We start from the raw sequence: 16,895 nt of genomic DNA on the forward strand, positions 1-16,895 counted from the left end.
GGCCAGCGCTGTCCAGAGACACTTCCGGGTCACGTGGCCAGCGTGACATCGCTGCTCTGGCCAGAGCCAGAGCCGCACACGGAAACGCCGTTTACCTTCCCACTGGTAAGCGGTCCCTATTTATCTACTTGCACCCGGAGGTGCTTTCGAACTGCTAGGTTGGCAGGCGCTGGGACCGAGCAGCAGGAGCGCACCCCGCCGCAGGGATTCGAACCGCCGACCTTTCGATCGGCAAGTCCTAGGCGCTGAGGCTTTAACCCACAGCGCCACCTGCGTCCCTTTCTTATAAAGAATACTTAGTACTTATTATTGTGTTTAATTCAAAGCAGTAATTTAGCGTCCCTCAGCTTCTGAGTTCACAGTCCCCATTTTTAGCACTCTATGTCCCCTTCCTTCTTAGCTGTCAACAACACACAGCTCCCTCTTAGCCCTTGGCTCTGAGTTATGTATTCTCCTAGTCCAAACAATCTAGTTTCCTTTCCACCAGCTATACTGAGGTAGGCAGAGCTTCCTTTTGTTTTTAAATAAAAACACTCTGAATATGAAATACATAAGGCCTGCATCAGTAGTGAATGTCACAAGAATGTTTTCAATTGCTGCTTTTCTTGGCAAATTACATGGAAACACGTTTCAGTCACCATTTCCATATATTTTGCAGAAAAAACACCAGTTTCAATGCAGTGCACTGTTCACAAATGATGCAAGGAACATGTATTTTGACTATCTGTTAGAGTTCAAAGTGTCAAATGAAAACTTGCCTTCTTTAGGGTCACTGTTATCTTTACACTGGGATTATGCAGTGAAGCATGGCTGCTTCTTACAAACTATTTTGTGCTATAGGCATATGCTATCAAATCAGAATGTGTGTGTTTGTCCATATATATTTGTGTCTTGTCTTTTTAAAAAAGACATGTAAATGAAGACTGGGGGAAATGCAGGGTCCCATATATTTGCATTTAAAGGGAAAGGAACTTACTTACAAATGTGTGTGGTCTTCGTAATTAGTGCAATATGTGTGTTTGAGTATTTGAGTGCAACACATGTTGACAGGCTAGCTTCTTACATTCCATGAATTACTCTTGCTCGTTAGCAGTTAGAGTATCTGTGAAGACTTTTGTGACACTTCAGTAACTCAGCCAATGATTAGCTGACAGACGGCAGTTAAAAGCTGATTTGGTATATGAACTTCATTTGCTTAGCATTATTATATACAGTGGTACTTTGGGTTACAGACGCTTCAGGTTACAGGTTACAGACTCCGCCAACCCAGAAATAGTACCTCGGGTTAAGAACTTTGCTTCAGGATGAGAACAGAAATCGTGCAGAGGCGGCAATGGGAGGCCCCATTAGCTAAAGTGGTGCTTCAGGTTAAGAACAGTTTCAGCTTAAGAATGGACCTCCGGAATGAAGTTCTTAACCCAAGGTACCACTGTATCTAAAATAATTCTCTGAGCTTCTGTTAAAAAACTCTGACCCTCTATGCCACTTCTGTATTCACAGCATACTCTGAACAGAATATCTCACTGAGATTCCTGCATTGCAGGAGGTTGGATTGGATAGCCCTTAGGGTCTCTTCCAACCCTACAATTCTGTGATTTGGGGTGGGGGTGGGGATATTCAGTCAAGCAGATGCAGAAGTAAATTGCACTTAGCTTTTTTTTCTTTGTGAATTGAAACAAAGCTAAAAAAAATTCAAGAATCAAAGTGCTATAACTAAACAAAAAGAAAGCTACATTATAGCCTGCTAAAGGAGGTGATGACACCTTACAGAATCACAGACTTGTAGAGTTGGAAGGACCATGAGGGTCGCCTAGTCCAACCCCCTCAATTGTAGGAAACTTTCACCCACCCATGACCCTGAGATTAAGAGTCTCATAGTTCAGGTGGCAGTGTTCTGGGAAGAATGACTTTGGCAGTCCCACGCATCCTTCAGCCCAGTGGGTTTTGACTATACTCAATTTTGGCCTTAGGTGTGATCATCAGTATTATTATTATTAATAATAATAATAATTTATTATTTGTACCCTGCCCATCTGGCTGGGTTTCCCCACCCACTCTGGGCTACTTCCAACAAAGATTAAAAATACATTAAAATGTCACACATTAAAAACTTCCCTGAACAGGGCTGCCTTCAGATGTCTTCTAAATGTCAGGTAGTTGTTTATCTCTTTGACATCTGATGGGAGGGCGTTCCACAGGGCGGGCGCCACTACCAAGAAGGCCCTCTGCCAGAATATAACCACCATGTAAGTTGTGTACATTCTGTATATTACTGTCGGGGGGGGGGGAGCAAAGTGTGCTGCAAATGATGCTTGCGGTTGAACTAGATTGGCTGAGTGGGTGACCTTCATACCAGTCCTAGTAACAGGAGGCTTTGTCAGCTCAGGTATAAGAAGGCATCAATTTCTATTACGCCATATATTCATCCCATGCAGCACTTTTTCTGCTGCACTGCAGTATGGCTTCTTGCAAAACCACATTATTTGTCTCACTGTCCACTATGGTGAAATTTTAAGTAATTAATTCTGTTATTCCACATCATTGCAATGCAAAGGAGATGCAATTCAAATTGGGGGTGGGGAGTTATATATCTTTTGATCACATTCACTGGATGTGGGATGATGAAGTGAACATTGGCAATTGCTGCTTCCATTTTGTTGGTTGTCAAAAAGGATGTAGAATATTCTGTGCCAAAGAGCCAAGAGAATGTAGCATTGTCAGGGGCGCCCACAGGATGGAATCTGTATCTTAAGAGATGTGCAGAATGGAAGTTCGTTATGGTATGCCTTCTCCTGTCATTAAAACCCTATGATGTTGAAAGGCAGCATAATTTGGCCGCACAATTTGAAGTATTGTGTTACCTTAAATAAAACATGTTGGGATAATGGGATGGTTGCAGGATCTTCTCCTTGCTGTCACTTTCCTTGGAATAGGGCATTTGGAGCACCAGCTTATCAGAATATTGCTAAATTCAGCAATGACACTTCCAATGTCAACATAGTTTATCTGCCTCAGATAAGCAGAACAGAATGGTGCAGAAATATATTTCCACTCATATCTCTGTATTCTCTCATAATTGTAGAGTTCACTCAGCCTGCTAAACATAGTAATACTTTAGCTAACACGTCTGTCAGCACAATTATTTATACTATAGAAGATACAACAGTATTGTTTGATAGGATGCCCATTTTTTTAAATAGCGAATGTCCTGAGGGCAGTGGGAGCTGTAGGATTTTTTTTTCTGTATGAAATTTTGCACTGCCTAGGCAACATTCACACAGTTTATCCTAAATAACACGTGCTCTGTTTATGATGTTATTAATAATCACTTTTTCTAAAGGTCTTCACATTCATCCCTGCTAGTAACTCAGTGAAATAGGCAGTGCTCTTTTTCTTACAAAATGTTTAGGGGTACTCTCATTTTCCTAATCATATTGAAATACTGCCCATCAATGAGGCTAAACTTAGATTCACAAAATGTTTAGGGCTGCGCGTACCTCTGCATCCCCCCAGGGGGGAAAAGCACTGGAAATAGGGTGATTACTGTCATTTTGCAAGCCAAGAACCAAGGCTAAGAGAGGCTGGTTTAGCAGACCTATTTCCCCACCATCTGCAATTACAAGTATATATTGCAGTTGTACCTTCTATAGGATTGCCTGTCCTACTGCATTTGGCTCCCCTTCCCCTTTATCCCCAAGGACACAAGGACCTATGCATGTGGCAGAATAACAAGCAAGGGCTCCCTCTCACGGGACTTAGGGGGAAGTAGGAAGCAGGAGCTATAGTCCCGGCAACTGTGCTATGGAAGCTGGGCCTGACAAGCATTTTGGAAAGCATTTTGGGTAGGCCAGATTACTAGGATCACATGGAAACAGCTTGCTCATTTGGTTTGTTCACTTCTCGTATCTCAGTGAACTATTTCTTTCATAAATTTCCTTTGTCATGTTCAAGATATCGCTGCAGCAACTGCATATATGTTAGAATACGAACTAATATCTTTCAGTGCAGCAGTAATTTCCCTTCAGCACTTAAGTAGCGTTTTTTTAAGACCCCAGAGTGCATTATGCATTTTTAAAATGGTAAACATACTAATATTTATCAGCCTAAACTGCTTTATAAATCGCACTGAGCACTGCTGACGTATTATTTGGCTGTGATCATCTAGCAAGTCTTATGTAATAAAAGTGGGGCTTCCCCTTTGCTGGCAACGGGGAAAGCAAAGCAAAACATACCCAGGTTTTTGCTTAGCTCTGCCTCTCATAGCCCTAAGCTCTAAAGCAGTATGGATCATGATATGATGTTCTATATGTAACAGCTTTTAATCCTTGTATATGCTTCCCACAAAACCATCTGTGAACTTATACAACAATGACAAGTATATTATATGGTTAGAAACAGGCAAAAACTGGGGCGGGAGCTGGGCCAATTGGCATAGGCCTACGATTCTGAGGGAGCTTGCTCTGGGTCTGCTAGGTAGAGGCAAAGGTTACTGAAAAGCTTGGCCATATTCCCAGCTTTGCAAGGCCCTAGTTAGACAATCTGAATTCAAAAATAGAAAGAAATGTTAAATCGGGAAAGATATGTCCTTAGCCCTGTGTCTGCAAAAACAAGACAGGGTTAACAACCTGTAGGAAGAGGTTGTTGATGCAAATCAACTGGAAGCTTTCCCCTAGAGTCACCGGAGGGTCATGCCATGGCCCTAGCCACCACCTGGGCTTCAGACAGGAACCACGACCACCGGATTTCTTTAACGGAATACCCTTCAAAGGGAGGGTAGGTGATGGCCACAACCTCCCCTCCAACACACAACACATTTTCCAATGCCGGACCGCCAAACCTTACAAAGTTGTGATGGTTTGTTCCGTGCATGTAGGAACAAAACAGGCAGAGCGCAGGGCCCATGACTGCTTAAATGCGGCAAACCATGCCCCCCAGCTAGCTGGATTGGCCGGCTGAGGGTGTGATGCAGGCCCGGGACTCCCTGTGACTCAGGGGGCCCAACCACGCCCCCCTGCAAAGCGCGGGAAGCGAGTCCCACTCACAACTCCTCCCCTCGCGGAAGAGGAGAGGCTTTGCCATTCTTATATAGTCAAATATTATTCAAGCCAAGTTAGCCAAAACTTCTGATTGGTCCATTTTCTTCCCTCTACAAACCTTTAGCTGAAAATCCAGCAGTGTTGCTACCAAGGAAACCACAAGGAAAGATTCCTCTGCCACCACCAGATCCAAGAAAACCATTACAACCATCTCAGTCAGGAACTCATCCAGCACCATCACAGCCAAGGACACCACTACAGCCACAACCAGGGGAACATGTGCAGCCATCACAGCCAAGAATACACGTACAGATTCCAGAAATAAGAATACCTTTGAAGCCATCAGATCCACAAATAATCGTACAACCACCATTGCAAGGAATACCTCTTCAGCCACCAGATTCCAGAACTCCTCTACGGCCATCATCACCAGGATTTAAAGCAGGATCAAAACCTTCCTTGCCTGGGTCAAGTGGGATATTTATGGAAACTGGACAGGCAGGACCGCCTGGTACAGTTTTAATGTCGGAAAAAGGACGGAAAAAAAGCATAAATGGCCAAAATGGCCAGAATAATATGCTGGTTTCCGAAGGGTCTGCTGGAGCACCAGGTGAGCAGATTATCTCTGTACTTGTTGTTTCATGTCATTGATAAAATATGCATATTTATTCAGAATTCGGTGATCAGATGTTCTGTGTAAAAAATATGACTGTTTGTTCCATACCAACATACCTGAGGAATCCAATGCTCTTTCCCTTTGCATGTTGGGATTTACGATGCTCTGGGGTTGCCCAGAGGCCCCCTCAGTCCCACTGACCTTTCCGAGTGTCCTCCTGGTAAGCACAACTCTGGAATGGCACGTTCCTTCGTTTCAGTGTGCCCTTCAGTGACATCTTCCAGATGAAAGATGCACACTAATCTTCTGGCATAGCGCAGCAAGAAGAACGAACCATCCGTAGATCTAAACTACGTATTTATTTAAACTATATACAGACACAGAATCATGGCGCTCTCTCATTCAGCTCCAAGAGAGAACAGACAGGCAACTAGTAAGAGTGAAAGTACATTACATAGTACATACAGATAGGACTGTATCTGGTTCTCACGCTTCTTCTCAGTCATGTGAATTACACCAATCACATAATGCAGCCTCGGAGGAGTGATTTGCTAACATTGTACACCGCTGCAGTGGAGGATAGCAGCCATTCCTATCTGCAATATTGCTGCTTCCCACCAACATTGTATAGATAGTAGCAGGAGCCACTATGTATGGTATATTCCTTTCTTCACTAAAACATGCAGGAAGAGAATGAGAATGTGCCAGGTCATGGCCCTCTAAATTTAAATAGCATTAATTAAACCACTTACTGGTAGTCTACTATAATGCTACTCATTTCAAAAGGACCACTCCAAAAATTCTGAGAAATGCAGATGCAGAGTTTACTAAGTACTATAGTACAGATGCTGGTGGTACTGGAATTAATCACATTTGACAGGAGGGGTGTTTCATTATTAGAGACTGTAAATTTGCTTGAAATACGCATCTTTTTCATACTTGTTTGTAGGTTATCCAAAACTTCTACGGCCTCCCTCTACAAGTGCACAAGGTAATTCCCACGTTTTCAGATTTTTTTTCTTTTCTTTTTGCTAAATCCCATAACTTACTTGCTGGCATTTACTAAAGCAGTTTATAGCATAAATACTATTTCAGATGACAGTTATTTCTTGAAATATTAACTAAGAAACTATTTATTCTAGTATGGTTTCAAAATCTGAAACTTATAAACTACTTTCCCTGAATCATCCTCCTGCCCCACTGCCTCCTCTGTTCACTCTTCAGATTCCTGGCTGTCCCTGACACCTAGAGATCATTATTTAGTAATTTGTATACAGCCCTTCATCCATAGTTCTCAGGGCAGTTCACAAGATGCATGTAAAAGGCTATTAACTAAGTAAATAAGCAAAGAGGATATTTAAATACCTCCTTGTTGCTTTCCCTCTGTTTACAAAGGAAAGGTGGTGATATTCTCCTCTCTCAGGTATCCTACCCAAGTAGGAGCACAACGGCTGATGCTGAAAATAGGCATATATGTCAGCATAGTGTCTGGGGAAATGAGGTGTATCATGATTGAAACACACGCATCAACATATGGCTGGGTGCTGGCATTGAATACATTGTGGCATGCACACAGATTCAATAATTTGTATCTAGTAGTCTATTACCTTCAATCTTCATGCAAGGCTAGGCGTAGAGAGACTTAGCTAACCAGAGCCCTTCCTTCAGCTAAAGATCAGAAACTATTCTACTTAAACTGTTCATCTTAAACTGTTTAAAGTAATTGGTTGTTGACACGTTCCAGACTCGACTGTGTGCAGGTGACTGACTGCAGAGAGCATAGCACTGCTGCTAACACTTGGATAAAGTTAGCTTTCTCATATTAGGCTGTTATGTGGCTCCATTGTTTAAGATAATGCCACTGAAATAATTGAGATTAAGGTAATGGTGAGCTTCATAATTTCTTTGTGTCAGCTGGCAGTCTATTGTATCAACATCTTAAAAGGTTATATAGTGTGTATATACAAATGCTGTAATAGTTACCTGGAAATTTATCTGACTACAGTTGGAGGTGTGGTTCTGCAGTCTGTTAAGCAGGGGTGAGGAACTCCAAGTCTGGAGGCCAAATGTGCCCCTCCAGGCCTCTGTCTGGCTCTTGGGACCCTTCCCAGGCTATGCCCCCTCCCTACTGGTCCTGCTCCATGCCCTCCCAGGGACAATAGGTTTGCAGGGCCCAGAAAGGAACAGCTACTATGTAGAACTGATTGAATAAGAAATCAATCAAAGTAAGTTTATTGTACTAGCTGAAAGCCATGTTAATTCCATACAATCACAAATTAAAGAATAAAAGGAAATAGCTACAAAAATGTTAAACTGGAGGGAAGTAAAAGTTAATTAAAACATCACTTTTGAATGTGCGTATAGAACAGTTGCAGCAAGGGAATATGCAGAGACTATTTAGAAAAGTACTTCAGTGGGAAGGACTGGGTAGGGGAAGCTAAATCCATCCACACCACTCCCTAGAATGACTGTTTTTCTAAGCAGGCTCTGCATGCACTACACCGCTCTGCTAGGTGGATGAAGTAGAAGAATTGTACATATATTACTCTTAGATGGATTGCAACAACTGCTTGTCCACTTTGAACTTAGTTACTTACTTTGTGTTATGCAACACACTTAACCCTTAGCAGTTGTGAAATGGAGCATGTTGCAGTAGCCTCCATGTGGTGGTTGTGATCTGTAGATTGACTTAGTACTTTCTGCATTGGGCCTTCTTGGAGAAGGTGGTGGTAATCTCTTTTAGCATAATTGGGATGTGGTACGTAAAGCTATAGCTATATCCATTGTGTTTATTCATTCCACACACTTTTGGTGATGTAGAACTAAGTGTTGCCTAAACATTTGTTGCTGAATGAGATAGGGATAATATTGCTATTCACTTTGTAGATGATAGGAAAAGTGTAAATAGAAGAGGACTGTCAGTCGTCATAACAGTGGTGAAACTGCAAAAGGTGTGCTTGTTTTGTTTTTGCTGAAGTGTTCAATTAAGGGCATGGGGAGAACTTCATGTATAAGACCAGCTAAAGCACTTGTAATGCTGCATTGTGTGTCTAAATTATGACCACTTTTTCATTCTAGGAGCAGCTGTTACTTCACCGGTGTCATTCTCTGCTGGTCTCACTCAGAAGCCTTTCCCTAATGGTGTGGGTGTGGTACATTTCAACAAAGTGCTTGTAAATGATGGAAACCATTATAACCCTAAAACAGGTATTGAAAGGTTCATAATTGATAAAGGGAAACAGGGGCAGAATCTATTGAATGATTTTTTAAAATTTTAAATTTTGTAGAATTTAAATGCATTCCAGCATTTTCTCAACTTGTACGTACCTGCGTAATATATAAAGCAACTTAATAGGTTCCTTTCCTGTCCAAGTTAGTGTGAAAGTAGACACTACTGATACATTTTTTTCAGATCTCTCAAGCTACTGAGGTTGGTATTAACTCTGTTGCTAACATCCATTTCTTTTAACCTCCCCAATATTGTTTAGTCCTTGAGCATGCTTTCTTCCCCCCATAAAGTCACAAATACAAGTGGCAGAACTGAAGGATTTAATGTTGGAAGAACTTGCTAACAGCAGACACCATTGCATTCTTTCCTATGCATTGGGGAACTGAAGTGAAATCACAATCAGCTCAGTGGATAAAAATGTATAATAAGCATGTGCAGGAGCTAAGGGAGAATGAGTTCATAAGAGGAATTTTATGTGAAGAACTCCTCTTCGTTGTCATGCCAAATAAAATATGACACGTTCAAATTAAATGCCCTTTATTTCCTCCCAGTTAGTGTACTGACATACTTGTGTTATTTGATAAAGCGGTAGGAATTGGACTTGGGCCAACTGTACACGTGTGTTTTGATTAATGTGTGTCTTCATTGCAGGCATCTTTACATCTCCCTATGAAGGTCGTTATCTGATCACAGCTGTTCTAGCTCCAGAGAGAGATGAATACGTAGAAGCTGTGCTGTCCGTTTCCAATGCAAGCATTGCTCAGCTCCACACAGCTGGCTACAGGAGGGAGCTGCTCGAACACCACCGACCACGATCAGGGAAACGAACTTGTGGTGGAACAGGGGCTTTCCATCTTGTTCTTCACCTCAAAGCTGGAGCTGAAGTAAGCATTGTAGTTACTGGGGGCAAGCTGGCCTACACAGACTCTGATGAAATATACTCCACATTCAGTGGGGTGTTTCTATATCCTTCCCTTTCTCGTGCATAGAGGGGAGTAATTAATAAATGGTGAAGCTTTAATATTTTATTCCTCATTTTTTTCATCACCTTCAATACTTCTCTGTTTTAAGTGCAATCTTTACATGACTATATTTTCTTTCCCTCAGTTGACTTTCTTTTAGATTATGGACATTTAAACACCCTACAAAAGAACAGTAGTTACTATGGGGGTATCACTGAAATATGTTCAAAGTAAATTATGCACTGTTTATTAACTTTTGAAAGAGAGACTTTATAATTGCAATCCTGAGTCATTGAAGCTAGTTAAATAAATTTAAAAATTATCCTTGTGAAACTATCTTGTTTTCATGCATTATCCTTAAAATGCTGAAAGAAGCAAAGGAGGTCCTTTTCACTCGTTTGAACTAGCTGTTGAAAATTATAGCAGTGGTTGCAGCAATAACTTTTGTATTTCACTTTCTAGTCTTCAAAGCATTTCATGTGCATTAACTTGTTCTAACAATCTTGTAAATCATGTTGTCATCATATTTTAGATAGGGGGAATGGAGCCCAAGGCCACAGAGTAAATTCAGGAAAAAGGTGATATTTGAACTAGAAGTACGTGCTTCACACAGAATTAGGTTCTTGTAAGTATCTGATGTCATAAAAGCCACTTTCACTTGATACTACTTTAATGTCCTAAAAGCTTTCATCTGGGAAAAGTGGAAGTTGAGAACAGGCATAATACAACATGGTCTAAATAGCATCACTCCCTTATGTGTTTGTTTTTGAGCAGACTATATACTAAAAAGCAAAGACACCCAGCCAAATAGGGCACACCCTCCTTTTTCTGTACTTGGTAATCTACTAATGGTGTTAGGAATTCCTGCAGCCAAGGAAAGAACATCCCTCATGAGGCTTGTGAAATTTCTCTCCTTGTCTTGCCTCTTCACTCTTGCAGTTCATCCAAGTTATTACAAACTTGTAGCCTACCCTAAAATACTCTAAACCTACTCTGTAGGTTATGACTGGAGTTTCTTTATTGCAGAGAGTGCAGATACAGTTTTGTGTACTGTAGTCTTAGTCCTATCTACTCATACTTAATAGAAGACTGCTGCTCTTCTGTGGGAATGGCCAGGACCCGTTCAGTAAACAATGGGTAGTGCCTTTACTGAAGGTCTCCCTCATGTCTCCAAAAGAGGCAGTCACAGTAAAAATCTAGTGTTTTATTGTAGTTGGCAGAAATTTTGCCCCAGCCCCCAACAGTTCTGCAGCAAAATTATGCAAGTTGCATTTCTCAAAGATACACATCACTTCTATGGTAACCCAAAACCTTTTCAGCCTACTTTCAGGTAAAGTCCAAAATGAACATAACTACAGGCTTTTTCAGCTGACTGTCTCATCCGTGTTTATTCTCCTCTACACCCAAGGTAAATTTTTCCTATATTGTACTGAATGGAATTTCTGTGATTAGGCTGCAGGCCATTTTGAGCGCCACAGGGAATAATTTCAAATGTATAAAGATAACACATGTAGTGAGGTTTTATTGTAAATTTTATTAACACAGCACAGTGGACATTTTTTCCTAACAGACCAGTCTTTACAAAAAAAAAACCACTGTACTGGAATGTTCAATGATTAATAAGTGAATAAAGGTATATCAAAGAAAAAACTGGTTATAACACAATTAAATAGAATGTACTGAAGAAGTATCTCCAATCTTGCATTCAGAACCAGCCACAATGTAGATTCTCTCGCTCTCTAAAGAAAGGTGTCAAAAGTTTTGCTGATGAAAGCCTTATCGCAAAGGTATCAGTTCTAATACATCTGTCTTACATATTAGTTGCTTTAAAGACTTGAGATATCTTGCACTTCAGTTACCAGCCTGCATCACAGTCGTATTTGCATAAATTGAATGCATTTAGAAGTTTCCAATGCTGAGCCATGTAATATTTTTCCAGATGAGGGCACAATTCTTGAAAAAGTATATGGATAGCGGAGTACTGTTTTTCAAGGATCCCATTTACCCTGCTTAATAGAGACTATTTTTGCATTTACACACACATACTCTCCTCCAAATACTAGTTTTAACACAAGGACACAAGAGATCTAGAAGCTTTACACTGCAATAGAAAACAACTGTTTTCTTGCATAAACAAGCAGAGATTGCCTTATTTATCCATGCATTACTTGCAGGCTTTGATTTCCCAGCTCCTTACTTTACTTGTATTCATTTTATATGACAAATTCCAGGTAAATGATTTGAGAGGTGCAGCATAAGCTGTTCAATACACTTCCAAAGTAAAAGGAAATGCATATTCAAAAACAGCCTTTAAAAGGTTCTTTGTTCATAAACACAAATGTATATCTCTTTCATGGAAAGAACTAAGAAACTTGTGCTGATCTGAAATAGATTTAGTACAAGCGTTGTTTCCCAATACCAGTTCCAAACCATCCATTTCCAGTACAGCAAGGAAACAGATTAAAAATTACCTCTAGCAGATAGCTATATTGGGCACCATCTACCAATGAGCAGCTCTGGAGTCACTGAGGTAAAATCCAAACTCATCATGTAATGGTCTGCATAGCGCTATTCAAATTGAGACCAAGAGATAGAAAACAATAGTATATCATTTTAAGAAGTGCATATTTTGTTCAAATGAAGGAAATGTTTGGATCAAGGTGACTCAAGAGTACTCTTCAGCATTAAGCAAAAGGGAATTCTTCCAGAAGTTTTGGAAATTCTTAATATTCAAAAGCAGCACACACATCTCCACTCCAAACACTGTCAGAATTATTCGCTCCAGTTAACAGTACTGATGCCTTATGAGGAGCAAGATAACCTATTACTGCAAATGTGAAATAATGTACCGTACCTCAGAATAAAGAGGGAGAAGAAAAAAGATTAAGAGCATAATGTGAAACAAACATTCAACTCAAATTGAAATTTAATCTAGGATATTTCAAATTTTCAGAGTGCTTTACAGAATACCATATAATATGAAAATGAACAAGTGCTAAATGTTGGAGTGAATTTTATCCAGTACAGTAGGCTTTTCTTTACTAGAGCTATAACTTGTACTTCCTTGTGTGTGGAGATTTAGGTATTCTATTACTTTAAGATATCTGATTGAAAAATAGTTTCAAACCACATGACAATATAGAGCCCAATCACTGTTTAGTTAGAAATTTCAAGCCCCAACATTTTCCTAAGGTTACATCTACTGTACTGATCTATTTAACTGATCTAATTAGTCTCAAATGTTTTCCCTGTACAAAGTCAAAAGGAGCACATTACTAGTTGTGAAACTCCTCGATAAGTCTGATAAAGATTTTATTGAGAGCACTACGTCTAGTCCTTAAGTGCTGCTACCATAGTTGACAACATAAAACCAGCACCGGTAGCAAACCTGCAGATTAAATTTAGTAGTTCATACCTGGCAGAGAATACAGTTTTGATACGTTTACATGGATCCTTTGGGTGACCAGGAAAGCACTAGTCAGCATTTTAGTTCTTAAGGACTGAACTAGCTTCAAGTTATATGATGATTCAAAAATGTTAACTCTTTCAGTTTGAGTTGGTTAATGGCATAGTAGACTAACCTGGCAGGGAGTTGGAATGTTTTTTGTTTTAATCAACTATCATTTTTGTGTCAGGGGTTGGATAGAAATAGGTGAAAGAATGTAAGACAACTAGCTACTTAAATCAGGACCTCGATTGCTTTTGGATACACTGTGGAGCTAACATACTGAATGTCTAAACAGAAGTAACATTTTTGTACCTGACACACACAGTATTTCTCACTTGGATGCCCTTGTCCTGTGCCACTTTTATCAAAACTGAAAAACCCTGATACAGAGTTCTGGAAAGGCATTAATAGTAGTTCCAGTTTTAAAGACTGACTATATACATTACCTTCTTTTATAAAACAAGAATTTATCCCTGAATATTTTCTGAATCTGTTGCCTGCTGACCTATACAGTACCAATGCTAAGTGCAATTAAGAGAGCTTTTTGCAGCAAAGATGTTCTTACTGTTCTTTAGAATTCTAATTTCACATAGCAGCTTAGGAAGCAAAATTGCTGCAAGAAAGAAAAAGCATCTCAGACAGCCCCAATCACTGTATAGTAGTTTGCTCTTTTCTTTCTTTTTAAAGGCAAGTACCATTTCCACTACAATCCTCAGTTCTTTAAAGGTGTAGCAAAACAGAGTGACCACTACACACGAACTCATGAATCCTTAAGATATTTTTAAAGAAATTAATAATGAGAGAGACATTGTATCTCAAACAGCCTAAGTGCTGGTTTAAGTACTAAATATAATTCCTATAGTGGGCCTATTAAATCTCTGCTATCAGTTTTACTTACTTTTTTCTCTTTTCCTTTAAGATGATATATCAAGGAGGCTAACATACATAACATCACACACATCCACTGTGGTTTGTATATATGAAGATGCAAATCTGCAACTAAATTTTCATTTTCTGTCCTCTATCCTCTGGATGGTCTGCTATTTCAAAGGATTGCTATCTTTCTAATGCCTTAAATCAAACAGTAAGGACATCTTAAAAGAACAAAGAGAGATCAGCCTTGCATTTCGTTTGCTTATGCCAAACCTTTGGCGCTTCCTGTATTTAATAAGACACATGGTACCAAAGGATAAAGGAGCCTCTGCGGAAGGAGGTTCTCTGTGATCAGTGCTGTTCAAGCTAAGTCTTCTATGTTCACTTCCGGAAGCTGTTCTCTCCAATAGCAGAAGGAGCTGAATTCTGGGCATACAAAAGCAGAGCTCTGTTCTTTATTAAGAAGTGGAAACACATGTTCTACTAGTTCACTCAGCCTATAATACCTGTATGCAGAAATAAATAGGAAGGGTTACTCATTATACTTGTTATACAGTGCAATCCCGTACATGCCTATTCAGAAGCAAGCACCACCAAATTCAGTGGGACTTACTCACAGGTAAACATCTATAGGATTGAAGGCTTAATATAGCCAAGCAGCAGTGCTAAAAAATCAACGCTTGTCTAATTCTGGGCATGTTTAATGGGATATAAACCTTACCAGGTTTAATCACCTCCACGACTAACTTCTGCCCCATAGTCAAATCATTTAATACACTGGCAGATAGCCATGATTTTAGGCACTTTCCTAAAACTGCACATACTAGGCAGCATGGTTACCCAAATCAATTCAACAATTGTTCTTCCCACTGCTTTTAAAAACCCTATACTTACGAAGATTTGTTTCCCTTTGTTTGTTCCTGGATTAGTTCACCCTTTGGGTTGACTGTGAATATTCTGCAGTCTGGAACTCCAACTTGCATGTAGGCATACACATCCTGCAGTCAACACAACTACATTTTAGACTAGAGGCCATAGTGCCATTTTTTTAATTGAGAAAATGTCACATTACAAAATTCATATGCATGTACTCACTCCGAAACACATACAGAGATACGTGAAAAATCATCTCAAACTCCTTCCTATGTTTCAAGAACTATTTGCATTTAGCATATTCATATAAAACAGCAGAACAGTTTAACTAATTGTTGGATGGTGCAGACTTACATTAGGTCTGTTTCCAAAAGCAGCATAGAAAGGTTGTTCACATGGAGAAAATAAGTTCTTGATATCATTTAAACACTCAATTTTGAATTTCTCTGGTTTCTTTTCTATCACTTCCCTGGGGGCAAAACATTAAAAAAAATAATCAGATATTTTCTGTGGCCTAAGACAATACCTTAGAAAAATATTGTCCAGGTTCTTAACAAAGTTATAACATTTAGTTCTGCTCTTCCTAAAAAGGTCATTTAAACAGATGAAACAAAACAATATATGAAGACAGCTAGGCACTGATGTCAATCAGTGCAACTACAGCTATTGCCTCCTCCTGAAATGCTGTTGCCATGTGCCAGCTTTTGCCTTGCAATGAAGCTGTAAAGACGGTACAGTTTAACATACTCACTTGGAAGAAGGGGCTCAGTGGCAGAGCATATGTATGTGAAAGAGCCCAGGTTTAATTATTAGTATTCTCAAAGAATCTGGAAGGTGTTGAAAGAACCTCTATCTGATTCCCTGGGGAGCTGCTGCTAGTCAGAGTACAAAATACTGAGCTAGGTTTAAGGTGCTGGTTTTAACCTTCAAAGCCCTATACTGCCTAGGACCCTCGTACCTACGGGACCGCCTCTCCTGGTATGTCCCACAGAGGAAATTACGGTTTTCAAACAAAAACATCTTGGATGTCCCAGGCCACAGAGAGGTTAGGCTGGCCTCAACCAGAGCCAGGGCTTTTTCGGCTGTGGGTCCGATCTAGTGGAACACTCTGTTACCAGAGACTAGGGCCCTGCGGGACTTGACATCTTTCCACAGGGCCTGCAAGACAGAGCTGTTCCACCAGGCCTTTGGCCAGGGCACAGCCTGACTCCCTCCCTTGGCAATCCTCACAGAACTTCTAGCCCAAATGGTTGCCATTAATTTGATTGGAATTAGTTTTATAATGAAATGATTTTAGAATGTTTTAGCATTTTACTGTTGTTAGCCACTCTGAGCCTGGCTTTGGCTGGGGAGGGTGGGATATAAATAAAATTTATTATTATTATTAGATGAACTAATGGTCAGACTCCATACAAGTCAGCTTCATATGTTCATATTCAATCCAGCTACTTATTTATTCCTGCACAGGGGGGCAGAAAACCCATTATGAACTAGGCTAAAGACAGATACAGTCTACAGAAGCTAGCAGCTTCTGCAGTGTAGTAAAGGGAAGCTCAAAAGCAGCTTTTAAATTCTGCTGCAATGGTGCCCTGACTTCATCATCCCTTCACTTTCTCTGACATAAAGTGAAAAATTGCCGCTTTCTTCAATAGAATATAGTGACTTTCTTATAAGATCAGACTAAGGTCTGGCAAACAAGTGGACCACTTCAGTTCTATCAAGTATATAGGCTTTTAATACTACAAAGTCCCATGTGACTGTATACAAATGAAATATTTAGAAACTTCAATTTACGTCCATCACAGATTGTGCTATGATAAAAAGCAAGGTACCATGAATGATGACAAGAACACTTGTT

The 16,895-nt window shown here is 40.0% G+C and overlaps 2 protein-coding genes across 3 annotated transcripts in view; one reads left to right on the plus strand and one right to left on the minus strand.

The window, feature by feature from the left end:
* The window catches only part of EMILIN2 (elastin microfibril interfacer 2), a 34,213-nt gene extending 24,037 nt beyond the window's left edge, over positions 1-10,176 (plus strand). For both annotated transcript variants that reach the window (XM_083748320.1, XM_083748321.1), the window contains 4 exons: positions 5,161-5,646; positions 6,602-6,643; positions 8,731-8,859; positions 9,533-10,176. In XM_083748320.1, the coding sequence (XP_083604446.1) occupies positions 5,161-5,646; positions 6,602-6,643; positions 8,731-8,859; positions 9,533-9,870 (995 nt within the window). In that variant the 3' untranslated portion in view covers positions 9,871-10,176. The remainder of the gene's footprint in view (positions 1-5,160; positions 5,647-6,601; positions 6,644-8,730; positions 8,860-9,532) is intronic.
* A 1,181-nt stretch (positions 10,177-11,357) lies between these two features.
* The window catches only part of LPIN2 (lipin 2), a 35,884-nt gene continuing 30,346 nt past the window's right edge, over positions 11,358-16,895 (minus strand). The window contains exons 18-20 of the mRNA XM_083748330.1: positions 15,392-15,506; positions 15,059-15,162; positions 11,358-14,670 (exon numbers count right to left, since the gene is read on the minus strand). Coding sequence (XP_083604456.1) covers positions 14,526-14,670; positions 15,059-15,162; positions 15,392-15,506 — 364 coding nt within the window. The 3' untranslated portion in view covers positions 11,358-14,525. The remainder of the gene's footprint in view (positions 14,671-15,058; positions 15,163-15,391; positions 15,507-16,895) is intronic.

Source organism: Podarcis gaigeae, assembly GCF_964106915.1.
Source record: "Podarcis gaigeae genome assembly, chromosome: 7".
NCBI lineage: Eukaryota > Metazoa > Chordata > Lepidosauria > Squamata > Lacertidae > Podarcis > Podarcis gaigeae.